At 47.3% G+C, this 27,815-nt stretch overlaps 1 protein-coding gene across 2 annotated transcripts in view; it reads left to right on the top strand.

The window, feature by feature from the left end:
• Positions 1-27,815, top strand: part of RALGPS1 (Ral GEF with PH domain and SH3 binding motif 1) — a 273,380-nt gene that overhangs the window by 199,424 nt on the left and 46,141 nt on the right. For both annotated transcript variants that reach the window (XM_035015774.1, XM_035015775.1), the window contains 2 exons: positions 23,017-23,154; positions 25,466-25,559. In XM_035015774.1, the coding sequence (XP_034871665.1) occupies positions 23,017-23,154; positions 25,466-25,559 (232 nt within the window). The remainder of the gene's footprint in view (positions 1-23,016; positions 23,155-25,465; positions 25,560-27,815) is intronic.

Below are 27,815 nucleotides of genomic sequence, written 5' to 3'. Positions count from 1 at the left end.
CGGGTGCTGGGAAGTAAGTCAAGGGAGCAGGCCAGGTTTCCGGCCAGCAAAGGCTGCGGACTCTCCTGCCTGGTGTCCACAGATACCCAGGACTGAGCGCTGGAGGCCTGCCTGGTCACCTCACAGGGAGCAGGGGATGCGTCTGAGGTTCCTGGGGGCCAGTGAGTCCGCTGTCCTCACACTCAGCCCATGTGCAGATTAAGGGAAGCCCTGGCCTCAGACTCCAAGAGAAGAAATCGAATGTCCTATCAGTGGCCCATTCACCGGCCAGTGTCACCCCACACTGGAGTGGTATGGGAGACGCGCCACACCACGGAGGGCTTGGAATGCCAGGCAAAGTAGTCGTACCTAACTGTGCGGGGTAAAGTTGATGGGCAGCAGCTCCGGAGGCCACGGGAGGGGCGGGCGGGTCCAGAGGGAAGCAGGAGCTGGGCAGTACTAGCAGTACTGGGGAACCATCCTGTGGGTCAGACAAGGTCAGCAGCCGCGCGGGACCCTCTCCAAGGGAGGGCCACTGGCATTTCATGTGCTGCACACGATGGTTAGCGGATTCAATAAGGGGGAAGATCATGAGGTTTCCTGGTACTTGGGGGAAGAAACCACTCTTCTTTGAGAGCTTGCTGAATCTTTGTATTTATGTATGTGATTGAAATATATTTGCTGCTACTTTGGTAAGAATCAAACTTAAATCTGACAGTAAATATCAATGATTAGAAGAAAGTTTTATCTCACCTAAGGACTAATACGTTCTCTTGCACAATGCACAAACTGGATAACGGCGCTGTAACGGTTTTTTTTTTTTTTAAGCATTTAAAATCCCACCGCTCCAGCACTTAACGTCTCCGTAGTTTTGTCGTGCCATTCATTTTCATTTTCTTGGCTATGTGTCTATTGTTCGACATTAGAATGTTTCTAGTTTTTGTTGTTTTCTTTGTGTTTAACCACTAGATTTCCCATGGTAACCTTTGTGTGTACAAAGTTTTTCTCTCCTTTTACAATTATTTTCTCAGAATAAGTTCCTAGGATGCCTGAGTGGCTCAGTCGGTCAAGCGTCTGCCTTCGGCTCAGGTCATGATCCGAGGGTCCTGGGATTGAGTCCCACGAGCAAGGAGCCCGCTTCTCCCTCTGCCTGCCCCTGTCTCTCTCTCTCTGATAAATAAATAAAATCTTAAAAATATATACATATATATTTTTAAAAAAATTTGTATAGAAGAAGTTCCTAAGAGTGGGATTACTGAGTCAAAGGACACCAGTATTTTTCTGGCTTTGAAATGTCTAATGCTTTCCAAAAAGGTTGTACCAATTCTCCCTGCCGCCAACCACGTGTGAGCCTTCCCATCTCAGAGGGGCCTTGCTGGCTCTCGGCACTGGTCTCATTTTAAGCTTATTGATGTATTTCATTCTAATGGTGGCTTTTTAAATGAGTTTATGTGTCTCTGTCTGTCCACTCTGTGCTCAGAGCCCCCACACTTTCTCTCCATGTCCCCATGCCGGCCGTGACTTGACAGCTGTCCGCCCCCAGGCATGAACCCGAATGAATGAATGATTGTTGGGGCTGGGCTCTTCCTTGTTTGTGTGGGTACTGCCTCAGTAGATTTTCAGGGAAAGACAGTGGAAAGATGTTTAAACTATAAATAGATGTGGTGACACCTCTTATTTGGTCAAGGTGGTCCCAGTAATGAATGCAGACTCTGTGCTTCTGGGAGTATGTTTATGTCTCATTTGAATTCTAGAAGACATCAGAGTTAAAACGTTAGTGCATGATGTATAATTTAAGTCAGAGATGAAAGAGTCTCCATCAAAAACAACCCCTTCTTTCTAGGCGTCCCATAATTACCAAGGCAGAGAGGTCTCCAAGTAGGGGCAGGACTCCCAGTTGGAGAATGTCTGAGGGAAGCCTGAAGGCCAGCCCCTTTGTTCTTGCCTTGCCCTCCCTCCTGGTACCTGGAGAGTTGGCCTCAAGAGCGAAGAGGGCGGGACAGCCTGGGACTAGCCCCAGGCCCCTCTGGGGGCCTCTACTCTGAAGTTGTCCTTGTTGGCGGCCAAAGCCCTGGGCCCTCTACCTCATTCTTTCCATGGCAGCTCTGGCTGTCCTCTGTGGCCCACGTTCCCACGACATTGTGGGCAAAGAGCTTAGCCTGACAACTGACACTGCCTCTCTGACTCTGAGCCTTTGCGGGCCCCCTCCAACACTGCTTTCGACCCATCAGGGAACCCTAGCATCTAACCCGGCCTAAGGAACTAGGACCCTACCCCACGGCGGCCCGGGTGCAGGCAGCCTCACAGACAGCCAATGCAGGAGTACATGAACTCTGAGTTTCCTAGAGTGTGGACATGCTATACTCATGGTCCTCGTGATTTTAGATGGCACGTAGAGAACCTCTCTCACTTTAATACCTAAGTATTTCTCTTAATGTTATCAGCACATTAAATCCATGATTTCATTAAAAAATTAAGTAAAAAATAATATGGTGAGTCAGCAATTCTCCTCCTGGGGATATACCCCCAAAGAATTGAAAACGGGTGTACAAACAAGAGCTTGTACGTGAATGTTCATAGCAGCACTATCGCCATAGCCAAGGGGTGGAAACAACCCAAATCCACCAGCTGATGACCAGATAAAGCAAAAAGGGGTCCATGCATACGATAGGCTATTATTCCTCCATAAAAAGGAATGACCTCCTGACACGTGCCACAGCATGGATGACCCGTGGAAACACTGTGCTACCCGTAAGAAGCCAGCCACGAAAGGCCACAGATTGTACGAAATGTCCCAAGTCAGTCAATCCATAAAGACAGAAACTAGATTAGTGGCTGCCTAGGCTGGGGGAGGGGGAAACAGGGAGTGAATGGACACAGGATTGCCTTTTGGGTTGGAGAGAAGACAGCAGTGATGGCTGCACACGATTGTGAATGTACTAAATGTCACTAAAGGTAAATTTTACGTTATGTAAAAAATATATAGGTGCTACGTTGGTGAAAAATCATGAAGGTGATATATAAACGAGTGAAGTTAAAATAACATTATAATTAGTAAAGCAAGCTAAGAAATAGAGCTTTGGATATGTCAATTATATCTCAATTTGAAAAGGAAGGAAGGAAGGGAGAGAGAGTGAGCAGGAGAGAGAGTGAGCAAGAGAGAGAGAGAGCAAGCGAGCTGTGGGCCTTTACACTCCAGGGAGGTCCTGTTTGATTCCTGAAATCTGCTTTGCTGGAGGGCGGACCAGTGTGACCTTCAGGGTCTACATTAAGGACAGCCGCTTTGCCTGCTGGATCTCAAGGCAGCCTTGCAGGAAGTACTCTCATTGTGTCCATTTTACAGCCAGGGTACCCAGGGCCACAGAACTGGTCAGTGACAGGGCCAGGCTGGCTGGGCTGCAGGTCACGGTGGTTCATGGAGGAGCAGTAAGCCGGTTTGCTGTGAGGCTGACTTCCCGTCTGACTTTGCCCTGAGCAGCTGCTCTTGGACTAGAGGAGGAGCCGTGAGGACATGGGGCCCTCTGTACGTGATTTGGAACTGTCAATGCTGTTATAGGCACAATAAGCCCCATTTAATGAGATCTGGGGTCTGGCTCTGCCTCTTACCATGTTCGCAACCTCAGGCAAGTCGCCTCACCCCTCTGACCCTTAATTTCCTCCTTTAGAACACATATGTAATGGCACTTACTCAAATGGAGGAGTGTACTTCTCCTGTGTTGGTTTCATTACAATTTTAATTCTGTAATTATTTGTGCAGCTACTTGCTCACTGTCTGACCTCTCCCCTAGGCAATAAGCTGCACAAAAGCAGAGGCTGTATTGGTCGTGGTCCTTGCAGTATCCCTAGCATCTAGTATCTCGATAAATACTTGCTGAATAAAAGAATAAATCAGTGCCTGAAAAGCCCTTAGCACAACGCTTGGCCCATGGTAAATGCTAATAGATGTTAGCTGTTGTCATTAGTGTGACAATTATCGTTGTTATTGTTCCAGATAATGTGTTAAAGGCTTTCACACAATAGCTCTGATTCTCAGAACAGCCTCACCAAGTTGGAATTACGCTCATCTTGCAAAAATGGAAATTGAGGCTCAGATCAATGAAATAATTTGCCCCAGTCCCATAGAATTGCTGACAGCAAAGCTCATAACCTGCCACTGCCCTGAATCCTGATCAGTAGCTATAAAACCCCGAGTCCCTTCATACAACTGGGAACAGTGTACGTGGTATAAGAAACTATACCTTCTTGAGCACCCATGTCGTAGAAATAAAGCACATTTTGTGGGAGGCGGTACTCACAGGCTGGGCGTACGAGAAGTTACGGTTGCCCCAAAGATAAGCAGCCTCCTGAGGCTGTTACCCCAGTGCAGCTGTGACTCCCCAGCTGTGAACCGCCAACGTGGGGCTCTCCGTGCCCACCCAAGTAGTAAAGGAGTAGAGAGAGGGGGGATGTTGGAGGTATTGGGTGGGTTGGGAAGGTGAGGTACCCCCAGGGACACAGTAAGAAGGTCTATTTGGAGACTGAAAAACCTGTCTCTGCTAAAGAGGAAGAGCGTCACCTCAGGGCAATGATAAAGGAAAATAACTTGCAAGTGTCCTATTTCCTGGGCTGCAGTGGGCATGGCTCTGGGCGAAGGCTGCTCTTTCCCTCCGACCAGAGTTTCCTGACAGTGATCTGGCCTGGATCTTGCTCTCAGCAGAACTGGGTGACCAGTCTGGTGACCCAGAGTCCATATACCGGGACCCCAGGGGAGGAGGGGGGCCGGCATCTGTTCAGGACTTGGTCGTCAGGCCCACGAGGGCAGGCAGAGGCAGTGCCCACCGACCCTTCGCTAAATGAACCATCGCCCTGACCTTCACTGAGCAGTGACCTGATGCAGAGGGCTGTGCACACCTCCACTCCTTCCATCTTCCTTCCGCATGAGGGAGGCAGGCCAGTACCTGCCCCCTACTGCAGAGGCTGAAACTGAGAATCAGATGGCTGAGGAACATTCTGAGGCCACTGGGAGCAAGTCGGTGGCAGAGTGGGCCTCCCCGGAGACTGCCTGGCTCCAGAGGTCCCACCCTAAATGGCACCAATGGGACCAGCTTCCCAGGCTGGCCTCCAGAGGACTGCTTAATCCCTGGAGCAGCTGCGGCTCTACTCCCAGGGCCAGCCCAGCCGCTGGTTGACGCTGGTGTCTTATTGTCGTCTTCCAAGTGTCAAAGCTGAGAAATCTCGGGGGCTGTGTGCTGAGGCCCCTGGCAGGGGAGGTGCTGACACCGGAGTGGATACCTCTTACTGAAGAAGTTGGCTTTGGGGGTCTCAGCCCAATGCCATGGCTGAGCCAGGGCCCATGAGCCAGTTGGAGTGAGGTGTGGTGGGCCATAAATCAGATTTTCTGTCTGAGCTGTTGGTAATCCACTTGGAACTATGTCCTGTTCTGGCCCAGAGCTGTTTCCACTCCCCAGAAGGACATCTGTCCCCTCTGAGGTCAGGGTCTATGACTCAGACTTCCAGGCAGGGACCACAGGACTCAGCTCTTGGCATGAAACAAAACTGAGAGACTGAAAGGCAGTCCCCATGGTCCTCGTGTTGAACAGAGCACAGATTGGGGCCATCCAGACCTGGATTCAAATCTTGGCTTCTCCAACTACTGGCCAAGAGACCTCTGGAAAGTCACCCTACCTTTCTGAGTCTCAGTCTTCCCATCTGGATGACGGGGGTGGGTAGCGAAGCTTTCCTCGGAGCCCTGTGGGTAGGTGAGCTGAGGAGAGGGTCTAAGGCCCAGAGCACAAGGCCTGGCTCGGGATCAGCCCACAGGTGGCAGCGCCCCCACCCCAGCTCTGCAGGCTTCAAGTATTCCCACGATGTCCTGTGGGGCCAGGATGAGGAAGGGCAAGGCAAGGCCACATTGAGGGTCAGAGCCCAGACTCCAGGGGGAACCTGAGGTGCAATCTCAGCTCTGCCACACACTCCCTGTTTGTTTTCGGACAAATGGCTTAGCTTCTCTGAGCCTCACTTCCTCTTCTGTAAAATGAGGACCCTAAGAGATTGTGCAGATGCAGCTCTCAGCCCAGAGCCTGGCACACAGTAGGAACTCAGTGACCGTGGTCGTCGTGCCCATCACTGGCTTGCCTGAGGCAGCTGTCTTGTCCCAGGAGTCAATTTGAGCCCCTCCTCCCCTGGGGTCCCAGTATATGGACTCTGGGTCACCAGACTGGTCACCCAGTTCTGCTGAGAGCAAGATCCAGGCCAGATCACTGTCAGGAAACTCTGGTCGGAGGGAAAGAGCAGCCTTCGCCCAGAGCCGTGCCCACTGCAGCCCAGGAAATAGGACACTTGCAAGTTATTTTCCTTTATCATTGCCCTGAGGTGACGCTCTTCCTCTTTAGCAGAGACAGGTTTTTCAGTCTCCAAATAGACCTTCTTACTGTGTCCCTGGGGGTACCTCACCTTCCCAACCCACCCAATACCACCATTGTCAGCTCCACTCAGGGCAGCCCGCCGTCCATGGCCAAGTTCAAGCTCCTACTTTCTGGGTGCTCGGTGCTCAGTGCTCAGGGAGTTGGCAGGAAGCACCCTTCCCCGCACCCCACATTGGATTTGACAGATATGCCCCTGTCTGTATGGCCGATTACCTGGGGCTTCTCCATTGGGCCCACAGAGAGGCATTCATCCTCAGAGCTCACCTGTGGCATCCAGAGCTGACCTGTCCATTGGGGCAGCATCTGCAAGAGACGTTTCTGGGCTTTGCACACTGTTGACGAGGAAGTGTGGCTAGAGCACGTGTATTCTGCTCACAGTGCATCCAGAAGTTGACGTCTGCTGCTGCCCTCAGTCTGGGATGGTGAAATGTGCTCATAAATTTGTGGAAAAAATGTGCATTGACCAAGTTTTACGGCATCCGAAATCATACGTCCTCTCTTTGGGTCTTTATACTTAAGTACCATAATTACTAGGGGAAAATATTTTTCTTCTTAAAAAAAAAAAAAATCAAAGCAATTGACAAATCACCAGATGTCCACTAACATTTCATGAATAAACAGTCCTTCTGCCTTTGAGAAGCTCCCCCTCCCACAGGGAAGCAGCTGGGCAGGCAAGCAGATACCATACACCATCGGAGTCATTTGGGGGAGCGTCAGGTTGCATTGGAGCAGAGCGAAAGGGGTCCCTACAACTCATGGGGAGGGTCAGGGTCACTTTTCTGGGTTTGTTGTTGCTGCTTTTGCTGTTTGCCTGGATATTTGCAAGTTTTTTTTTTTTTTTTTTCTTTTGGTTTTTAATTCAGACATTCATCCTGGATATGTCTAGGGTTGGGTCTCCTTCCTGGGCCCTGGCACACACTCCTTGGGAAGACCCCTGCCCTGGGTCAGCTGTCTGTTCTCAGGCCCCCACGTGCCCTTATTTATATTCTTTCTTCCCTTGTCCTTTCCCCTGGCATTTGACCTTGCCAAATTGGCTCTCCACATCAGTGATGCAAGCTTCCCAAGTTTCCATTTTGCTCCTTGCTGCCTCTGATGTTAATTTCTTTTTTTATTCTTCTTTTGTGTTTCTTAGTTTCCTTTTCTTCTTTTTTTATCTCAGGTGCTGTCTAGCTCATTCTCATGTAGTTTCACCTCTGACAGTTCTCTCCTGTCCTAAAGCCTTGTCTTGTACTGTGTTGAAAAGAGAGTGTCTTGAACCTTCTTTTGGATCCTGGAATAGACCATCTGAGGACATGTGTTCTCATGGCTCAGCCCCTTCATGAATTTCAGACTCCATAGTTTGGCAGTTTTTTCCATGTGCTCTCTTGTTGGATTTTCTTTCCTCTGACCGTACCTTGAATAAGGTGAAATCTGTTCATCTTCAGCGTTTATCAACAGGCATTTGGGGTTCCCTCTGGACACACTCCAGCTCTTTTCTGGGGGTCATGATCTGTAAGTGGAGGTGAGTAGATGGAGGGCAAAGAGCCAGCCGGTGTATTCCAGAGCCCCCAGATCAGCTTCTGTTGGGCAGCGTACTGGTCATCGACCTGAGTTTTCTAGTTTTTAGATCCCTGGGTCTGTGAGTCTGGGGGTAGGTCCTAAGAGGTACAAATTGACAAGGTCTACATTTGCTCAATTTCTGTCCTCTTCATCTGCCCATAATATGTTTAGTTCCTAAGGCTGTCTGCCAGGCTTCGTGAGGTGGTTTTCATCTTTTTTTTTTTCTTTCTCTATTTTATTTTATTAATTTGAGAGAGAGCATGAGCAGGGGGAGGGGCAGAGGGAGAGGGAGAAGCAAACTCCCCACTGAGCAGGAAGCCCAATGCGGGGCTCAATCCCAGGCCCCCCGAGATCATGACCTGAGCCAAAGGCAGAAGCTTAACCGACTGAGCCACCCAGGTGCCCCTTTTCTCTTTTTCTTTTTTTAAGATTTCATTTTTAAGTAATCTCTATACCCAGCATGGGGCTTGAACTCATGACCCCGAGATCAAGAGTCACACACTCCACCAACTGAGCCAGCCAGGTGCCACCATCTTTTTTTTTATTCATAAAAATTTTAGTGTTAAGTCAGGGGAGGCTTGTGAGGAGCTGTCTAGTCTCTTCTGGAAGGTTTCCAGAAACAGGTATGTTTCCCCATCCACTATTAAAGTTGTTGGGGTCTTTTGCAAGTAACTTCAGCTACTGTGCTAGCCCCTTTCATGTGTATGAACTCCTTTAGACTTCACCACAGCCCTGTGAGAAGGTGACGGATACTGTCTCCATTTCCCAGATGAAGAAAGCAGTTGAAGAACCCACCCAGGATCATAATGAACAAATAAGTGGCAATGTCAGGATTTGAACACAGATGTCTGAGTTGTTTCTTTTTAAGATTTATTTATTTGAGAGAGGGAGCGTGCACGTGCGTGGGGTTGGGGGGGAGGGGCAGAGGGAGAGGGAGAGAGTCTCAAGCAGACTCCACACTGAGCATGGAACCTGACATGGGGCTAGAACTCACGACCCTGAGATCACGACCTGAGCTGAAACTAAGAGTCAGACACTTAACCAACATGGTCACCCATGCACCGCAGATATCTTGAGTTTTTAATATCATTTGTCTAGTGTATGCATTGAGCTATAATTATGGTATATAACATACAGGTAGGAGTATGGGTTCTAGAGCCCACAGGCCTGGGCTCAGATCCCACTTCTGCCATGTATGTGCTGAGTGACCTCAGACAGGTCACTTAGTATCTCTGGAGTTGAGAACAGCTAAGGCAGGGGAAAGTAGAATGAACTCCTTGAGTATTAAAGACATAATCAACCCATTTCTGTCTCTTATGCCACTGGTTCCTCCCTGGCCTCTCATTGGCATCTGAGGATAATTCCCCGGAGTTACTCTATAGTAGAGTATTATTTTTTAGCAGTTCCACACCCTTAATTATTTGTGTAATTAATGCCTCTGTCGAATGCCTCTTCTGGCCTGTATTCTTCATGGGGTCTGGGACCACACCTGTCTGGTTCTCCCCTTACACCTGTGTCTAGAATGGGGGAGGCACTCAGCGAATATTTGGAACACTAATGCCCTTTCACAAAGAGGTGGACATCACTGCGTGGGCTGGTCCCTAAGCATACCACCCTGTGCCCGCGGAGCTTCCGGTCCCCACAGCGACCCACCATCTTCCCTCCTGCCCCCTCCTGCTTTTGACTGGTCAGCAGACATGCCTCCCTGCTGCTTGGCCTTTCTCTTCCCTGCCAAGCATCCTCTGATGGGTTAGCCAGGAGTGTTCTAATGGGACATTGGCCCAAAGCCTATAGGAATGGCAGTGAGCTGTGGAGAAGAGGAGGGGCCAGGACTGAGTGAGGTGGGTAGAACCAACCAGAGTAGAAGTCAGGATCTCAAGGAGGTGACCGGCAGCCCAGAGTCAAGGGTATCGGGTTTCTTGAATCATTTCCTGAGAGAATGGCATCTGGTGGGCAGGAGAGAGGCAGCACAAGGAGTGAGTGTGGGTGGGCCTTCCAGGCTGCTGCAGGACCCCAGCCTCTACCCTCCCATCCCACCAGAAACACACCGTCTCAGCCCAGCACCGGTGTGAGTTCAGTGCCCCCTGCTGATGGGGCCAATCTCCTTGTGCCCTGGTGACATCGGTGGCTCAGATTTGGTGGGAGTAGCCCAGACTGCGGATGCGTACTCAGACCCCCGTGTAGGGCTGGAAAAGTCCAGGCTTTCCCTGGGCCAGCGGGATATGACTGGGCTGGGGGCCTCGGGTACACAGTGTGACCCGAAGAAAGGCAGAACCCACAGAGATGGCCCCCACTGTGGAGCAGGAGAAGCCCCTGCTCCCTGAAAGTGGGTTTTCTAGGACAGTCCTATGGGGACTCAGCCTCTCATCTCCATCAGGAAAGAGAGCGATCCAAACACCTGAGCTTGAAAACCACAAATAAATTAGTAGTCAGATACCTTCCTCTTTCCAAAGGGGCCCAAGGAGTCTTTCAGTATCTCATTTCAGCAAAATCAGGAAAGAATTGGCTTTAGGAAAGTGAAAATCAGTTTGGATCTAGCTGACCCTCTGAAATTCTGTTGCTTGTTTTCCAGAGAATGCAGAGATTGTTGATTGAGGTTTAGAATGTTGTGTTTTGTTACACAGTTTCCATTGAGTAATGACTAAATCTGACAGTTTTACTTTTGCCTCGGTTATTTTTTGTTACACTTAAAGACTAGGTGAAGTGTGGTCACAGATACGTGAGCACATTAGAGGAAGTGGAAAATACTTCGGTGGATGAAGCAGCCATTCGTGAGCTCACTCTCTGGCTGGGATCCTGGTGGCCTCGGACATCCAGGAAGCCTTTCTGTGCACAGTAGCGAATCTCTGAGCCAGGGTTGGAAAGACCAGCTCGGGAGTGTTTTCCTTGGCATGTGGGCAGCCTCGATTCTACCCAATATGAGGCAGGTTTCCGAGGCTTTCACTGGGGGAATCATCTTGCATTTCCTTTTGGTGACGTCAGCTACTCTGGAAGCCCATTGTAGCACTCAGAGAAATGTGGGTATTTAGCCTGGAGATACTGGAACACAGGGCTGACCCTCATGGGGTGACTGTGGAGTGGGTTGCCCGGTGGCCAAGGCCACGCTTTTCTACTGAGCCGTGTCAGTGCTGGACCAGAGAGTCAAGTATGTGCGCATAAAGACCCAATATCGGGGCCAGTCATCCTCCAGACATCTTCTGAGCCCCTACTCTGTGCTAGGCTCGGTGCTGGCCCCTTGAGCTTGCAGAGCTGGGTAAGACAAGGAGTGTGTGATAAATGCTGTAATGGAGGGAAGGGCAGTATGCTCCAGGAGGAGTCCGCTAACAGCCAGAGGAGAAGGCCGAGTGGGCAAGGAGATGACTTGGCTCTGCCAAGCTCAGAGTCTTGAGCAGAGGGCTGGTCCAGGGAACCACAAGAGGCCCACACAGCTCAGAGCATCACATGAGGAGGGAGCAGGAGAAGAGACCAGAGGTGCAGGTGGGGGCGGAACCCACAAGGCCACGAACACTTGCCCCCTGGGGATGGAAAGTCTCTGGGTAATTTTAAGTTGGGGAAGGGCATGGTCTGATTAGGTTTTAGAAAGATCATCAGATGCAGGATAGATGGGAGGTGGAGACCAAAAGCAGTGAGAGGAGTCAGGAGATAACGAAGTGTTAACAGTAGCCTGGAGACAAGATCAGAGGCAGTCTAGAAAGGTCGGTGGCCTTTAAATCAAAACCTCAAGACCAAGTCTTCCCCAGGAGCTAAGAATGCTTGCAACATCATTGTGTAAAATATTACCTCCCCCCTCACCCCCAAAGTTTTTGCTTCTCTAACAGTTGAAAGGAAGAGTGGAAAGAAGATAGACTTTGCTCTTTTATATTTCTAAAAGTAGTACATATTCATAGCTAAAGTCTTAAAAATATAAAATTATATAAAGCAGGAAATAACCCTAAAATTCCATCCCTAAAGATGGCTACCATTAACAGCTGCGGTAATAATCCTCTCTCCCTCCCTCCCCATTCATGTGCATGTGCCTGCATGTGTGAATCAATATAGGTCTACAAAATCATACCTGATTTTTTTCACTTAAAACCACATTATGGATATCTTTCCATGTCAGTTCTTAGAGATATCTTTTATCCTTTTAATTAGCTGTGTCATATTCCACTGCTTGGCTAAAAAATCATTTCTCGAAACCATGCAGTTTTCTACAATTATAAATGACAAACAGTGGTGTAATGAATATCCCTGTTTATTTTGCTAATTTGTAGGAATATTGCTATAGAATACATTACTAGAAGTGGAATTGCTAGATCCTGAAAAACACATCTTTGAAATTTTTGATAGGTATTGCCAAATTCTCTTTCTAAAAGTTTCTATCAGTGTGTACCACAGTCAGCCTTGTACAAGTGACTATTTCCATACACTCTTGTCAACACAAAGTATTATCAACCTTTTTGATCTTTGCCAATATAAATAGCCAGAAAAAGAAAATCTTGGTTTAATTTGTTACTTCCTTGATTAGTAGTGAAACTCGGCATCTTTTTGGCACCTTTATTAACTATCTTTTATAACATTATTTGCCTTTATTGTAGGAGGTCTTTATATATCAGAACTAGTGATTGTCTTATAAATTGCAAATACCTTTCCCATTGCACATGTGTCCTTCACCTTTCAGCATGGCACTTTCTCAGATCATGCATAAGTGTTTTTTTTCAGATGGAGTCCAGAATATCAGCCTTTCCTCTCCTGGCTTGAGTTTTGTGTCACACTTAAGCCTTTGTATACCCCAAGGTTATAAAAAGATTCTCCTGTATTTTATTCTAGTACTCCTCTTCCTATTTAGATCTCAATCCCTAAATCATCTGGAATTTATTCTGTTTTAAGGAGTGAAGTAGACATCCAGCTTTATATTTTCTTAAATGGATAATCATTTGTCCCAATGCCATTTATTGACGGGCGCTACTGACTTAAAATGTACCTTTATCCTCACTAGATTTCTATGTGTGCATCTGTTGCTGGGCTGACTCCTTACTCTCCAGCGTTGGTTTGTCTGATTTCAGAGCAGTGCTACACTGCATGAGGACTGTCGGTTCATAGCACATTTTATAACAAGCCTCTTTTCTCATTCTTCTTTTCAAAAATGTTCTGTTTTCATGTATTTACTCCTCCAGGTGAACTTTGGAATCAATTTTGGGATCACATGAAGTTTATATATTAATTAGGCAATAATCGACATTCTCACAATGTTGAGTCTTCCCATCTAAGACTATTATATATGTCCTCATTATTTGCATCTTCTTTCATGTCCATAAGATATTTTTATTTCATTAGTTTTTATCTTAGTTACCAAAGTGTTACATTCTCTTTGTGACAAGTAAAATACAGAGAGTTATAGAAACACAGTTCATATTTGTATGAATTGTGCTTCTGTTTCAGTGAAGTAGATTCTTCAAAGGATTAATAAGCCCAAGAAATGTGCATATTTATTTTAATACGTGTTACATAATTTTTTTATCAAATAAGTTTTATTTGTATAGATCTTACACATTTCTTTTTAAGTTTACTCTCAGGGGTTTTATAGTTCTGTTTTTACTCTACAGGATCTCTTTTATTTTTATTTTTTTTTCTAGCTGATGATGTCTTTATTTTTTTTAAAGACTTTATTTATTTGAGAGAGAGAGCGTGCACATGCACACGAGCAGGGCAGGGAGGGGTGGAAGGAGGGGAAGAAGCAGACTCCCCGCTGAGCAGGGAGCCCCAGTGCAGGGCTCAGTCCCAGGACCCTGAGATCCTGACCTGAGCTGAAGGCAGGTACTTAATCAACTGAGCCACCCAGATGCCCCTAGCTGATGATTTCTAGTATATAAGAATGCTATTCACTTATGTATAATTTCTTTGAACTTTATTCTGTTATTTATTACTAACAATTTTTCAGTTGAGTATCCTAGATTATCTAATTATATGACTAATATGATAAGTATATCTATCACCTGAAAATAATGGCAATATTATAGGTGTCTTTAATATTTATAACACATTTCTGGGGCACCTGGGTGGCTTAGTTGGTTGAGCGTCTAACTCTTGATTTCGGCTCAGGTTGTGGTATCGGGGTCCTGGGATTGGGCCCACGCCAGGCTCCATGCTTGGCACGGTTTCTGCTTGTCCCTCTCCCTCTGCTCCTCCCCCCGCTCATGTGTGCTCTCTCTCTCTTTTCTCTCTCAAATGAATAAATAAAATCTTTAAAAAATATATTTAGAACACATTTCTTTGTCTTGTCTTATCTCATTGGCTCATATGTCCAGAATAGTGGTAAATGATAGCAGAATGACTCATTCTTATTAACAGCATTTCTTTTTTTTTTAACATTTTTTTTTTTTAATTTGACAGAGAGACACAGCGAGAGAGGGAACACAAGCAGGGGGAGTGGGAGAGGGAGAAGCAGGCTTCCCACTGAGCAGGGAGCCTGATGCAGGGCTCGATCCCAGGACCCCAGGATCATGACCTGAGCTGAAAGCAGACGCTTAACGACTGAGCCACCCAGGCGCCCCTTAAGAGCATTTCATATTAAGAACATTATTTAATATTTTCACATAAGAACATCATTTTAATTTTTCTAACATGCATTCTTTATCACATTAAGGAAGTCTGTTCCCAGTTCAGTGCTTTACCAGGGATGGATATTAAAGTTATCAATGGCTTTTTAGCATCTCTCCAGATCATCTGTTAAATATCATTGCACTCTTGTAATAAACCTATTTCTTGTATTATTCTTTAATATACTACTAATTGCTAATATTATTTTAAAATACTGGTGAATTCTATTTGCTAGTGTTTTGTTTGGAATCTGTGGATCTTTATTAATTAATGAGATTGGTCTCTTTTTTAAAATATCTTTTTAAAGATTTATTTATTTATTTTAGAGAGCGCGGGCAGGGGGGAGGGGCAGAAGGAGAGAGAGAGAGAATCTCAAGCAGACTCCGTGCCCAGCGCAGAGCCCAGCTTGGGGCTTGATTTCATGACCCTGAGCTCATGACCTGAGCTGAAACCAAGAGTCAGATGTTTAACCGACTGAGTCACCCAGGTGCCCCTGGTCTCTTTTTAATGCCATTTCTGTCAGGTTTGGGTATAATGGTTATGCTAGAGTCATAAAAAGAACTACAGATATTTCTGATTTTTTCTATGCTCTGGAACAGTTTAAGTAACATCAGTTGTTCTTTTAAGGTTTTATAGATGGGCTCCAAAAAGCCATTTGGATTGGGGACTCCTGGGTGGCTCAGTCGGTTAAGCGGCTGCCTTTGGCCCAGATCATGATCCCAGGGTCCTGGGATCGAGTCCCACATCGGGCTCCTTTCTCAGCAGGGAGCCTACTTCTCCCTCTCTCTCTCCCTCTGCTTGTGCTCTCTCTGTCAAATAAATAAAATCTTAAAAAAAAAAAGCCATTTGGATATTTAGTTATAAATATTTAGAGTAATTTCTCAATATTATTAATATTTTTTCTTTATTGATAATTAAAGGTGTTTGCCTCTTCTTGAAACAATTTTGGGAAGGTAGATTTTCCTAGTAAGCACCCATTTCATCTAGATTTTCAGATATGTTGCCATAAAAATGACACATACCCCTATTTTAACATGTCCTCCATATTTGGAATCATATTCTCTCTCTCTTATCCCTAACATTATACATCTGTGTTTTCATTCTTTCTTTCTTTCTTCCTTCTTTCTTTCTTTCTTTCTTTCTTTCTTTCTTTCTTTCTTTCTTTCTTTCTTTCTTTCTTTCTTTCTTTCTTCTTTCTTTCTTTCTTTCTTTCTTTCTTCCTTCCTTCCTTCCTTCCTTCCTTCCTTCCTTCCTTCTTTCCTTCCTTCCTTCCTTCCTTCCTTCCTTCCTTCCTTTCTTTCTTTCTTTTGTTTTTCCTCCATCATACATACCAAAGGATTTGTCAACTTTGACTTTTTCAGAGAACCAACTTTGAGCTTTATCACCCTACAGGCCTTACTTTTTAAAATCATTTCTGCTTTTGTATTTTTAATTGTTTTCTCCCACTTCCTTTTGCTTTGTTTTGTTCTTTTCCTAGTTCTCTGTAATAAATACTAGGTTCATTTCTTTTTTTAACTTTCTTAATTATTAATATAAGCATTTGTAGCTATGGATTTTTCTCTGAATAGCATTTTGTAGCTTTGACTGTATCCTGTATGCAGATAGTTTGTGATTTTAACTTTAATTTCTTCTTTCATCTCTGAATTATTTGGAGTGTTTTTTTCTTACCCAAATGGTTCATTTTTAAAATTTGTTTTTACCCCCGGGGCAGGGGAAGGAATGGAATTGCTCCAGGTTTACCAGAACCACATGGATTATGAGTATGGGAGGTACAGTTTCCCCCAAAGGAAAAGTCAGGGCTGTTTCCAAAAGAATTGGGGTAGATATTAGGCAGACACAGATGCTAGTTTCTTTTCCACTGCCAATAGAATCATTGAGGGATTCAGTGAGATAGTACGTGTAATTTACTTAGCACTGGGTCTAGCACAAAACAAGCCAGATAATAATAACCAGATTAATACCTCCTCCTAACACCCTTTCTTAACTGCTGATCAGAATACTGGCATTTGCTCTACAATCCCATAGCTCCCTAGAGAACATTAGCAAACAGTAGGTTACCCCACTGCATCTGTGGATTACCAGGTAATCCCCATGGCATGAGAGGATCTGTGATTGTGTCCTCATTTCACCTCGGGGAGCCAGGAGGAGATTTGGCTCCCCTGGACCCCAGGATTCTGTGGAGGCTGCAGGACTTTGCCCACGTGCCTTTGTGATTCATTAGCCTCAACACCGAGAAATAAATGAGTCCATGTGCTCATCTAAGAAACATGGTCTCTGACCACCTAACATGTGACTGCCTGGGTCTGCCCCCTTTCTGCAGACCTGGGAAACAATTGTCTCAACGTCAGTGAGCTTCCAACACATTTCATATAAGGACTATTCTTTAAGGGAGGATTTGTCCTGAAGTCTGTGTTTTGCATGATTGATATTAATTAGTGGGCACTAAGTAAAAGCCACAGTCTTCTGCATCTGACAGGGAGCCTGAGCTGCCTGCTGACATCTCCTCCTGCAGGAGGAGGAATTGCTTTGTGCTCTCTTAAAAAAAAAAAAAAAAAAAAAACCACCCTAACGAGCTGCTGCTTTGTTATTTCATTTGGAATTTATCAAGACAGTTTATATGATCAAACCACACAAGTATAGTTCTGGGTGCCAGCGCTCCTCATTTCTGAAGTTTGAAAGTGATCTTTTCAAGGGGGAGCAGGAGAACATGGAAAAAAGTCTGTCATCTCAAATTTTAAAGGCAAGGGAGAGAGAAAAAGGAAAGTGTCAGATGGAACTGTGGCATATTTTTATGCTGTGGAGGGTTTTTTTCCCCTCAACACAGCAGAATTTTCCTTATTAAATAGATAGCTGTGTGAGAAAAACCAAAACCAGCCTCGGGATGGAAGTGAGGCGGGTGGCGATGGGAGAAACAAGAGAGCAGTGAGTTTCTGGGCTGTGGCGGAGCCCGGGTGCCAGCCGCAGCTCTGGCTCCGGGACGTGGAGGGCGCCCAGCTTCAGGTGGGCTCTGCGCCACGGACCATGGGTGTCCCTCAGCTTAAGAGAAGGTGTCTGTTCAGGAGAGCACCTCCTTTGTCAGCCTGGTGCTCCCTCCTCAGGGCCGGCGCGCCTTGTGGACACCCCTGGTGGGGGGCCCCCCGCATTCACCAGCAGGAAGAAGGTTTGGCCATATGCCCCTGAGGGCATCCAGCGCAGAGCCAGCTGAGGGCTGCCCACGCCCGGCCCCGGGGCCGAGTGCCCCACCGTGGCAGTCTGCTTGGCACTTACAGCGTAGCCACAGGGTGTCACCGAGCCCTGTGTGGCGCGTGGAAGGAGGGGGCAGAGCAGAAGTACATTCTGGGTAGCTGTCCATCTCAGAGGAGGTCCAGTCTGCAGGTGGGCAAGCCACGGGGGCAGATGTCAGCTGCCAGAAGCATCCTCTGGGAGTGGGGGCAGCCCGCAGCCTGGGCAGCCGGGACCCTCACCCCGTGCCGGCCAACGACTCCCAGGCCCCAGCCCTCAGCATGGCTCTCTGTCCCCAGTTTTTGGAGTTAGATGGGCCTGAATTCAAATCCTGCTGCCCCCGCTTGCAAGCCACTTTTCCTCTCTGTAAGGTGCCGGTTGCCTGCGGGTGTGGCGGCACAGGCGAGGCCAGCCTTCCCTGTCGCAGACCGTGGCTCTTACTAGCACAGTTGTTTCCCGCAAGGCGTCTGCACCTCCCAGTCTAGCCTTGGGCTCTGGCGTTGCTCAGCCCTGTGGCAGCCAAGGCCAGTGGCTGGTCCAGTTACTGTCCATCTTAACAAGGCCATTAACACAGCCTCGTCTGCTGCAGTAACTCTGTATAAATAGGACGGGAGCTGAGACATCCCAGCTGTGCCGTCCCAATCCAGACGGAATCTCCCAGCACTGGCCTGTCTGAGGTGGGTGGCCGCCACGTGGTCGGCATCTGGGCGCCATCCACGGTTATGGCAAACCCAGATGGGTGCATCCCTCCCATGGGTGTCCCGATGTTCTTCCAAGTGGGGCCTGGCCGTGGAGGCAGGCTCAGGGTCAGCTCAGCTTCTCGGGCACCTCAGCGGTCCAGGCCCGGGGCCAGGAGACTCCTCATGACCACCTTCATTACCCCGAATCACAGTCAAGAAACTGAGGCCACCCAGCTGGGAAGTGGCAAGGCCAGGGTTCCAAGTCTCCTGGCTCCACGCCCCCCCCCCCCCCCCCGCCCCACCGGTCACCACTGCTGCCTGTCTCATGGCACAGCTAGCAGGGCCTTCAGGCCTGGGTGGGCCCAGTGACGGCGGGACCTGGGATAGATATGCCACGGTGAGTACCAGGGAGGCAGAGGGGAGGAGATGGGAGACGTGGAGAGGTAGCCGCAGTGTAGTTGTGAGGCCCCCTGGAGAGTGTTGACCCCACAGGGGAAAGTAGGCAGGGAGAGCCACAGCCTGGGTACCTCCGGGTCCAGCTATGCCCCCATCTTGCCTCACTGGCTGCCGGGCACCAGAAGACCTGACTGGGGTAAACGAAGGCCTGACAATATGGCGGGACAGACCCGTGTTCAGTCCTGCCCCGGCCACTTCCCAGCTGTGTGGCCTCACACAGGCAAAGCAACTCTCCCAGCTTCAGTTTCTACTTCTGTTAAGAGCGAGATAAAACCTCTGTGGCAGTTGTGTTATTGTTATGATCCCGTAATCTGGGCAAAGCTCTTAGCTTAGGACCTGGCACGTAGTAAGTGCTCCGTGTTGTTATTACTTAAATATTAAATTAATTTGATTAAATATTAAATTTTAGGGTGAGGTGGGCGGGAGATACAGGCTTCCAGTTGTGGAATGAGTAAGTCACGGGAGTAAAAGGCCCAGCGGGAGGAATAGAGTCAGTGATACCGTGACAGCGTGTGTGGTGACGGATGGCGGCTACACCTGTGGGCACAGCAGGATGTATAAACTCGTGAGTCACCGTGTTGTACACCCGAAACTAATGCAACAGTGCGTGTCCACTACACTCAAATAAAGTAATTTAAAAAAGAAATAAATACTGGATTGTAAATACATTTATGAAAATATTATTCTGTATTTTACTATTATTAGCACTTGACTCTTGGTGTCTCTATCTTCACCTACAAAACGGGGGTAGTAATGCACTTCGCAAGGTTATTGTGTGGCTTACATAAAATCTGCCTTTATTCATGCAGTCCTTCATTCAGCTAGTGTTTAGCCAGCAGCTCCTGCGTGCTCTCTTGCAGCTGCTGGGGACTGAGCTCTGGAGCAAGACCCACTTCCTGCTCTGAGGAGTTTTAAGTCTGATGAGGGAATCAGACGTTAAATACACGAATGATGCAGATAAGTGTCGTATTGCGCTTGTGAGCACTAACTGTATGTGGTGTCTGACCACAGTGCAGGCACAGGGCAAGTGGGAGGTGACTCTGCTTACGATTTCATTACGGTTTAGGCTTTTAAATATTTCCAGTTATGGGCCAATAACTATGCTGAAATGATTTCCCCTGGATTTGCACAGAATGAACTGTAAAAGATTTGCTGCCTTTGGGACAGTTTCTGTTGTGGGACTGAAAGGTTGTTTAGATGGAGTTTCTGTGCAGGCATTACCAAGGCTCAAGGTCTGCCCAGGTTGCTGGGGACAGGCCTTTTTGGGGAGCCCCCCCTCAATCCTCAGCGTGTCATGGTGTTGGCCTGTACTCTCAGGCCCTGGGGGGTAGACAGATGTTGGAATCTGCATGTTTTGTGGAGGGGGAATTAGCCCTGATGGAGTAGTGAGCTCCCTGTGTCCCCCAGGGTGCAAGCGGGCACTGGGGGCTAGAAATGGTGTGCCACCCCTTAGAAGGAGAGCATCTCCTGGCCTCCCTTTGCATAACAGGGGCCTGAGAAGAAGCAGAGGGGCTAGCTTCAGTCCTCGAAGGGCAGCACAGAACAAGCCTTCCAGGCTGAGGGTGTTATTTGAGAAAAGCCGATTCCCCGTGTGTTTCTGAGGCCAGTGAGTGGGTCGGAACACAAGCGCTGGAGCCGGACAGACCTGGGCTCCACTCCCACATACCCACTGTGAGGCCTAGACAGGTTTCTTAATCTCTCTGAGCTTTCGTTATCTCCTCCACCCTCAGGGGTTGATGGCAGGGTCACATGGGTAAAGAGGTAAGTTCCCAGCTTGTGTGGAGCTTCCGGAAGCCCCCGTTCTCCACCCCCCCTTCCCTTATCCTGCTCCCCAGAGTCTCTGCTTCTGGCTGAGCCTTTGTTCGGCCACTCAGTCAGCTAGGTTCAAGTCTGCACAGATTTTGCAGCTAGAACAGAGGTGCCACGTGTCCCCTATCCCGCCACCTCATGCTCGGCACCAGAGGATACTTTTTGTTGTGGTTGAAGCAGTAATGTGATTTTCAGGATTGCCTCTGCTGAATCCTTGGGGAGGTAACTGAATTACATTTTTAAGAAGGGAGAGGCAGAACAAGATCCAAAGAGAGAATCCATCTGTGGATTTCAACCTACAAAACCTGGAGCTTCCATACAAGGGAAATTATTTCTAATTATTAAAATTTTGGAAACATGGTGCCACTAGAAAGAAAGGAAGTAGAAATGGCTCCAATTAGAAGTGCTAGCATATGTTTCTATGATTTAATGGTTTCCCGTAACAATGTGTAGCTATTTTTAAAGCAGATGAATGACTCATGGTATCCAGCACCAGCGGTCCACTGTGATGGCAGGAAGCTTGTGCTCTGGGGAGGGAGGCTTGGGTTCGACTCCCACCTCCATCATTTACCAGCTGTGTGGCCTGGAGCAAGTTATACATCCCCTCTGCATTTCCTTTTCCTCCTCTATAAAATGGGTTGTTGTAAGGATTAATAAGATAATGCATGTATAAGTCAGTGCAGTGCTTGTCCATCCATGCAAAAAAACCCACTTTTATATTTAAATACTGGGCTAACTGTATTTGTCATAATTCTTAGTAGTTTAATAGTAAACTTTTAAGGCTATAAATTTTCCTCTGAGTACCACTTTGGTCAAATTCATACAGTTTGATATATAGTGTTCTTACTGACATTATCTTCAAATAGTTTGTTTTATATTTTTTGCTTTTTCTTTGACCTGAGAGTTGCATATGAGTGTGTGTGTGTGTGTGTGTTCTAATCAGTTAGATTAGAACTGATTAGTTCTAATCAGTTAGAATTCTTTCTATATTTATTGTTAAATCCTAGATGTATTGTAGTAAGGTCAAAGCATGTGGGTAATACAGCATTTACTTTTTGGAACTTACTGAGCATTTCTTTATAGTCTAATATAGAACCAATTTTTGTAAGTATTCCATAGGTATTTGGAAAGAATGATTTTCATTTATATAACACCAAGCTTGTTAATTTCATTACTCAATATTCATGTATGCACAGATACGTATATATACCTGCACATGCGTGTATATTTTTGTAGTTATACACGTGCCCACAGCTGCATGCATGTGAGCATGCACAAGTGCACATACACACACACATACACACATTCTGGAAGAGACATGCCAAAGGCTCCTTCTGTGATTGTGGCTTTGTTGAACTCACTTCATTTCCGACAGTTTTTTGCTTTGTATGTTTTGATGCAGTGTTGCTTTGTGCATAGAAATTTGTAGTCATTACATCTTCTCAATCAACTGTGCTTTTCATTAATATCAGTTCCTTCTCTTTGTCTTGTCCAGTGTTTTCTGCCTTGGATTCTGCTTTATGTTGCTACTCCGGCTCAGCCCACAGTATCATAGATGTCGTGGCAGTGCTTATGGAGGGCTGCTGGGACGACATCCCATCCGTTGTCCACGCGCACCTCCAGAGAGCCTGGGGTGTGGATCATGCTGTACAGCCAGTCCTCCCCTCCCATCGCTGGCCGAATCCCAGCTGGGGTGACGCCAGGAGGCTGTGCCGAGGCTCACCACTGGCCTATCATAACCATGTTTTCATATCACACATTACTTTCTTATTAAGCACCCTCAAGAAAATTCTCTATCTAGCCTTGGTTCTTTATACCAAGGACTGTTGTTTTTTTTTATTTCTTCTTTTAGTTAATTTGTGATTTTGGGGTGTGTGTGCGTGCACGTGTGTTTGTATGTGTGTGTGTAGATAGAAAAAGAGGCAGACACATAGCTAAGTGAATAAATAAAAAACCGAATTCAGTCCAAATGGGCATTGTCCTGGATAGGACACCTTAGATCTATCCAACGCCATCGTTGGTGAAAAATACAAGTATCTGTCCCTTTCATGTCCTGTTATTTTCCAGTTGGGTTACAGGTAAAAACTCTCCTTGTGGCTGGAGAGTATATGAACTAGAAATGCTAAAATCTTCCTAGCATTCATTTTGGTTGTCACTCAGAAGCTTGATTGCAGTGGAGCAGTCTATGTGAGAAATTAGTAGTCGGGATTGGAAGTGAAGTCAGAATAGTATCTCGGTTTTCCATAAGTCACCCTTTATACCTTCTAGCACAGCAGTGCTGTTTTGTGCTATTTTGTTCTGATTCACGATGAGTGCCCACCGTTACTAAATACCTTCTTTAATTTTAGGGATCTATCTTCTGGATTTAATCTACATTGATTCTGCATATCCTGCCTCGGGCAGCATCATGGAAAACGAACAAAGATCCAATCAGATGAACAATATTCTCCGAATAATCGCTGATTTACAAGTTTCCTGCAGCTACGGTTAGTACCCCTGGTTGCTGGAATTGTGAAATCTTCCATCACTGAAATTTGGATTCAGCACCTTATCAGTGAGAAAGTTATAGAAAACTCTATAAAGCTCTTCATTTTAATATCTTGAGCATCCAACATGTGCTGGACCCTTTACCCACAGGCTTGATCCTCAAAGACTGTGAAAACTAGTTGTTCCCATCTCTGTGTTACAGACAAGGAGACCGAGGCTGAAAATAGTTCAGTTGCGTGTCTAATAAGATAACACATCTGGGGAGCGGTGGGGCCCAGGTCTTTCTGGCTCCCAGGTCATTCATCCATGAAGAACTTTGTGGGCAGCTCTCCTCCAAGAGGATTCAGGGACCCAGGTTCCTTCATGTTGTGGCTCTGCCATGTACTATGGCCTCAGGGTCCACTAGTGGACTCTGCATCCATCTGGCAGATGCAGGAGGAGAGAGAATCATACAAGAGTAGGTTTTACAGACCAGATTTGTACATGGTGCTCATCACTTCTGCTGGGGAGGCTAGGAACTGTAATCTAGCTGTGGGCCTAGCAGAAAAAGGGAGATGACTTGGTAAAAACTGGCCAGGCTCTGCTACATATGACCGGATCTAAAGTATGACCAGTTGTCAGAGATGGGGTTGAGGAACAGAGAAGTCAGAACGCTGGATGGGCCATCCATGCAGATGTTGATTTCACCCAGGATGACATTGGACTCTGGGGTGTGGAACGCAACTGTGAGCCAGGTGTCCAGGTCCCTCAGGAAGGGACAAGAATGACGAGGTCTGCCAGCCGGGATGAGTCAGCAATGAAGAGGGGAGTAGGTGGTAGAGCTGCAGAAATGTGCCTCTGCGGAGCTGGGTTCTCACAAGCTGGTGGAGGAATAAAAGTCTGGAAGCAGCAAAGGGGGACAGGAAGGAAACCAATCCCCCATGCAGTCAACCCCACATGCGGTACAAGGGCACGAGAAGACTAAACAGCTTCCGTTTGGGAAGGCCACAGGGAAGCCAGGGTGCGGTTCTGTGGGGCAGGCTTCCTGAAGCAGAAGCCACCCCCTGCCCCCCCGGCCCCAAACCCCTGCACAGGTGCTTCCAGATCAGCTGTCCTGACTGGAGGAGAAGCGAGGGGTCCAGACTCCCTGTACAGTCCTCCCCTGCCCAGGCCCTTTCCATTCACAAGTAAGTCAGCACTCGCTGACCCACTGGCCTGCAGGGCGATTACACACACGGCTTTGGGGTCAGACAGACCCGGGCTCACATCTCAGCTCTGCCTCCTGAAAAGTCACTTCCTCGTCTCTAAGTGTAAGGTTTTCTCATCGGTAGAAATGGGGATATAATGCGTGCAGAGGCCTTAGCACATCCAGCATTTCATTAGAGCTCAGTAAATCCTCGTACGACTGTCACCCTCATTCAGATGTCATCAGTTTCTTGAAGCAGGTGTCATTATCCCCAGGACGAGAACACTGAGGCTCTAGAGAAACAGAATGACATGTTCCAAATCTTGCAGTTAAGTGGCAGGGCCACCAGGAGCTCCTCACAGCACCTGGATGCACGTCCCCAAGTGTGAGGGGCCCTCCCCACCCCCTTTCTGCTCCTCTTCACAGCCCCCTTTACTGCCTCCCCCTCTTCCCTCAGCTTGCTCTGTCCCACCCCATGAGGAATGGCAGAGAGGACTCTAGAGGATTTCTGACCCCCTTGGAGTGCAGGGACCATGAAGGTGTGTGGACGGTATCTGGGAAAGAGGTGGGATGCAGTGTGGCCGAGGCGTCCGGTGGCAGGGTTGAAACCTGGCTCTGCCACGTCTCAATGATGTGATCTTTGCCAACTGCCATAGTTTCTTTCTCTGTGCAGTGGGCATATTATTCCCCCCAAATGAGGGAGGTGTGACAGTTAAAGCAGATGCCTTCTGGAAACCACCTGGTACATAGCCTGGTGCAGAACAGGTGCCCAGGTGTCTAGACCCACTCTTCCCAGGATGGAGCAGCTCCAGCCCAAGCTGTGCTAGGACCTGGGTTGGACCTCTGTACTGGGCTGGATGGGGTTTGTTCATTCATCTCTCATTCTTGTCATGCAGGGGATGAGAGGTTTGCCCAGTTTCCCCAGTGGAAACCTGTTTGAGGGCGCAGACACCCAGCTCTGGTCTGTTCTGGGGGCCTTTCTCTCCCCAGCCAAGGAACTGTGGTGACTTCAGGGTCTGTGGTCTGTGGCCCAGCCATCTGAGAGGTGGGCACTCCTGGAGGGCAGATTGAATCAGTGATTCCTACACTTCTCATTCGGGGTTGGGGAGAGACTGAAGCCTGTGGGTTCTGTCCGTGTGTTGCAGATCACCTCACAACCCTGCCCCACGTGCAGAAGTACCTGAAGTCCGTACGCTACATCGAAGAGCTCCAGAAGTTTGTGGAAGATGACAACTACAAGTGAGTGTCCGCTCTCTCGCCTCCTGTCCCCTTTGGGACCAGTGAGCTGCCACCTGCGGGGCTTGCAAAAGGTCACCGCAGCAGCACCCGTCAACCAGCACACACGAGCACAAGCACGTAATGCGACCTCTGGCCCCAGCCGCCCAGCCCTGTAGATCTGAGGACATTGTTCTGTCAGCTTCTCGGCCTGGCTTTCCCATATTGCATGGGCAGCATGAACTTGGACTCCACGGCTGTGCGTGGTGCAGGCTTTGTGCTCCAGGTCCTCACAAGTGACTCCCCCCACCCACCCCTGCTCACAGCGCTGGGTGGAGGGGCAGCGCTCCAGCCGTGCCTCTAGGCTGACAGTTCTTCAAGAGCCTGTTTCATGGACTAGGCAGCTCCCTGCGGCCCCAGATTTCTGCAGGACTCTCACCATCTGGCGGTGGCTGAGGCCTCATCTCCATCCCACGCAGCCCTTTGGAGTAGACTCGGTTCCCACAAAGACACCTGTGGGCCCTTTGTCCTCATCTTCCCCTCACCCTGCTCTGGCTTTCAGTTGGTTCTTCATCTGCGGCACCTGGGAATTTACCCAGCATTTCTATGTATTTAGAGGCAGAAGGAGGATTTTTCAGATCAACTCTGTCTGCCACATTGATTGGATATCCTCTTGGTTCATTTTGAGCTCGAGGCCAACCAAGAGTCTCAGTACTTTTCGTATGACCTGATATATCAAGGCAGATCTCAGCCATCTGGTAACTGATCATTTCCCCCTAAATGCCAACTTTACATATATTCTTTCAAATCTCGTCTTATTGGCTGCGTCCAGGTGTCATGTTCCTTTGAATCCCATTATCCAATATATATATTTTTTATCTCTTCCAGCTTTGTATTGGAAATTTGACCAGTTTGATTACTTGGTCTTCCTCAAAATCACTGAAAATTGTAGGGAACTGTGGCCACTAGAGACACCTCTGGTCACTCCTGATGTGCTCACTAGGACCCTGGGGACGGCTGTTGAACCAGCTCCACATCTGGCCATGTCTCCAGTAGTGGTTCTCCACCTTCGCTGTGAATCAGAATCACCTGGGAGGCTTTATAACCATCCATATGTTTGTGGTGGAGCCTGGAAGTGTGTATTTTTTCGAAGCTCCCTGGGTGGTTCTAATAATTAGCCATCTTTGGGAACATAGACATGTCTCTAGTTGTTATTGTATAATATTTTGTTAGAGCAGAGGAGAATATGAAATTGTGATCTACTACATAATAGTAACAACAACAGATGAAGGCCAGAGATTACCATTAAAATTATGTTTGCCACAATTTAAACTCATTTTGCTTACAAAGCATTTGCTGTTCCTGAAAAGAGTACCCCAGAGTGTGAAATTATTCCCACTTAGGTTCTGGGATAATATTTTCCATTCATGTGTCTGTAGTACAATTAAAGAGACAGCAGTTTTTCATTAACACTAATCCTTTAAGGAGAAAAATGGTCTATAAATACTTCTGACCATGAGATAATCCTTGGACAAGCTGCAGGTCGTGAGTAATTACTCCTTCCATTCTGAAGGACACTGAACACCCCCTGCGCTTACTGCTAGCCAGTCAGCCTGGATTTTACAAAGGCCCTTTGTTGTGGTCCAAGTGGGCAAACCAAGGGAAGATGCCTGCACTTTCCCCGCCAGGGCCCGGACCATGGATGGGTTCCCTCCCCAGGGAGGCCCCAGCTCTGAGTGACACAGGACATGCAGGGCTTGTGATTCTGCTTGAGGAACCCATGTCCGATGGCCCAACTCATGTCCCAAAACTTGCTCCCCACCCAAAAGGATGCAGTGGCTTTGTTATTACGGGATGATGGAGCATTTCTGAAAACCCTCCCCCATCTGCTTGGGAGATACTGTGCCATGGGACCCAAACAGTGCTTATATTTCTCGACTCTTTGTCCATTTTATCTTATTTAAGAAAAATTACCCAAATTCTTACCACTTAGAAAGCATGACCTTTAACATTAAGTGAACATAATTTTAGACATTTTTTAATGCATAGGAAATGCATAGAGACACAGAGAAAGATGGACAGATGGTTGGATGGAATGATAGAATTTATTAAAATTGGATCATGCTACACTTGCTATTTTTAATTGAAAGTATTTTAATTTAACCAGAAAAAGGAGCTGAAATAAAATGTAAGGAATTAGCTGCTCTTCAAATAAATATTTCTTCAGCACAAGAGATATAATTTCCTAAAAGAGCCTTCTAAGATTACTAAGAGAGGTCG

Source organism: Mirounga leonina, unplaced genomic scaffold (assembly GCF_011800145.1).
Source record: "Mirounga leonina isolate KUSES-001 unplaced genomic scaffold, KU_Mleo_1.0 Mir_170, whole genome shotgun sequence".
Taxonomy (NCBI): Eukaryota; Metazoa; Chordata; class Mammalia; order Carnivora; family Phocidae; genus Mirounga; species Mirounga leonina.
Note: the sequence above shows the minus strand (reverse complement) of the source record. Positions and strands in the feature narration are given on the sequence as shown.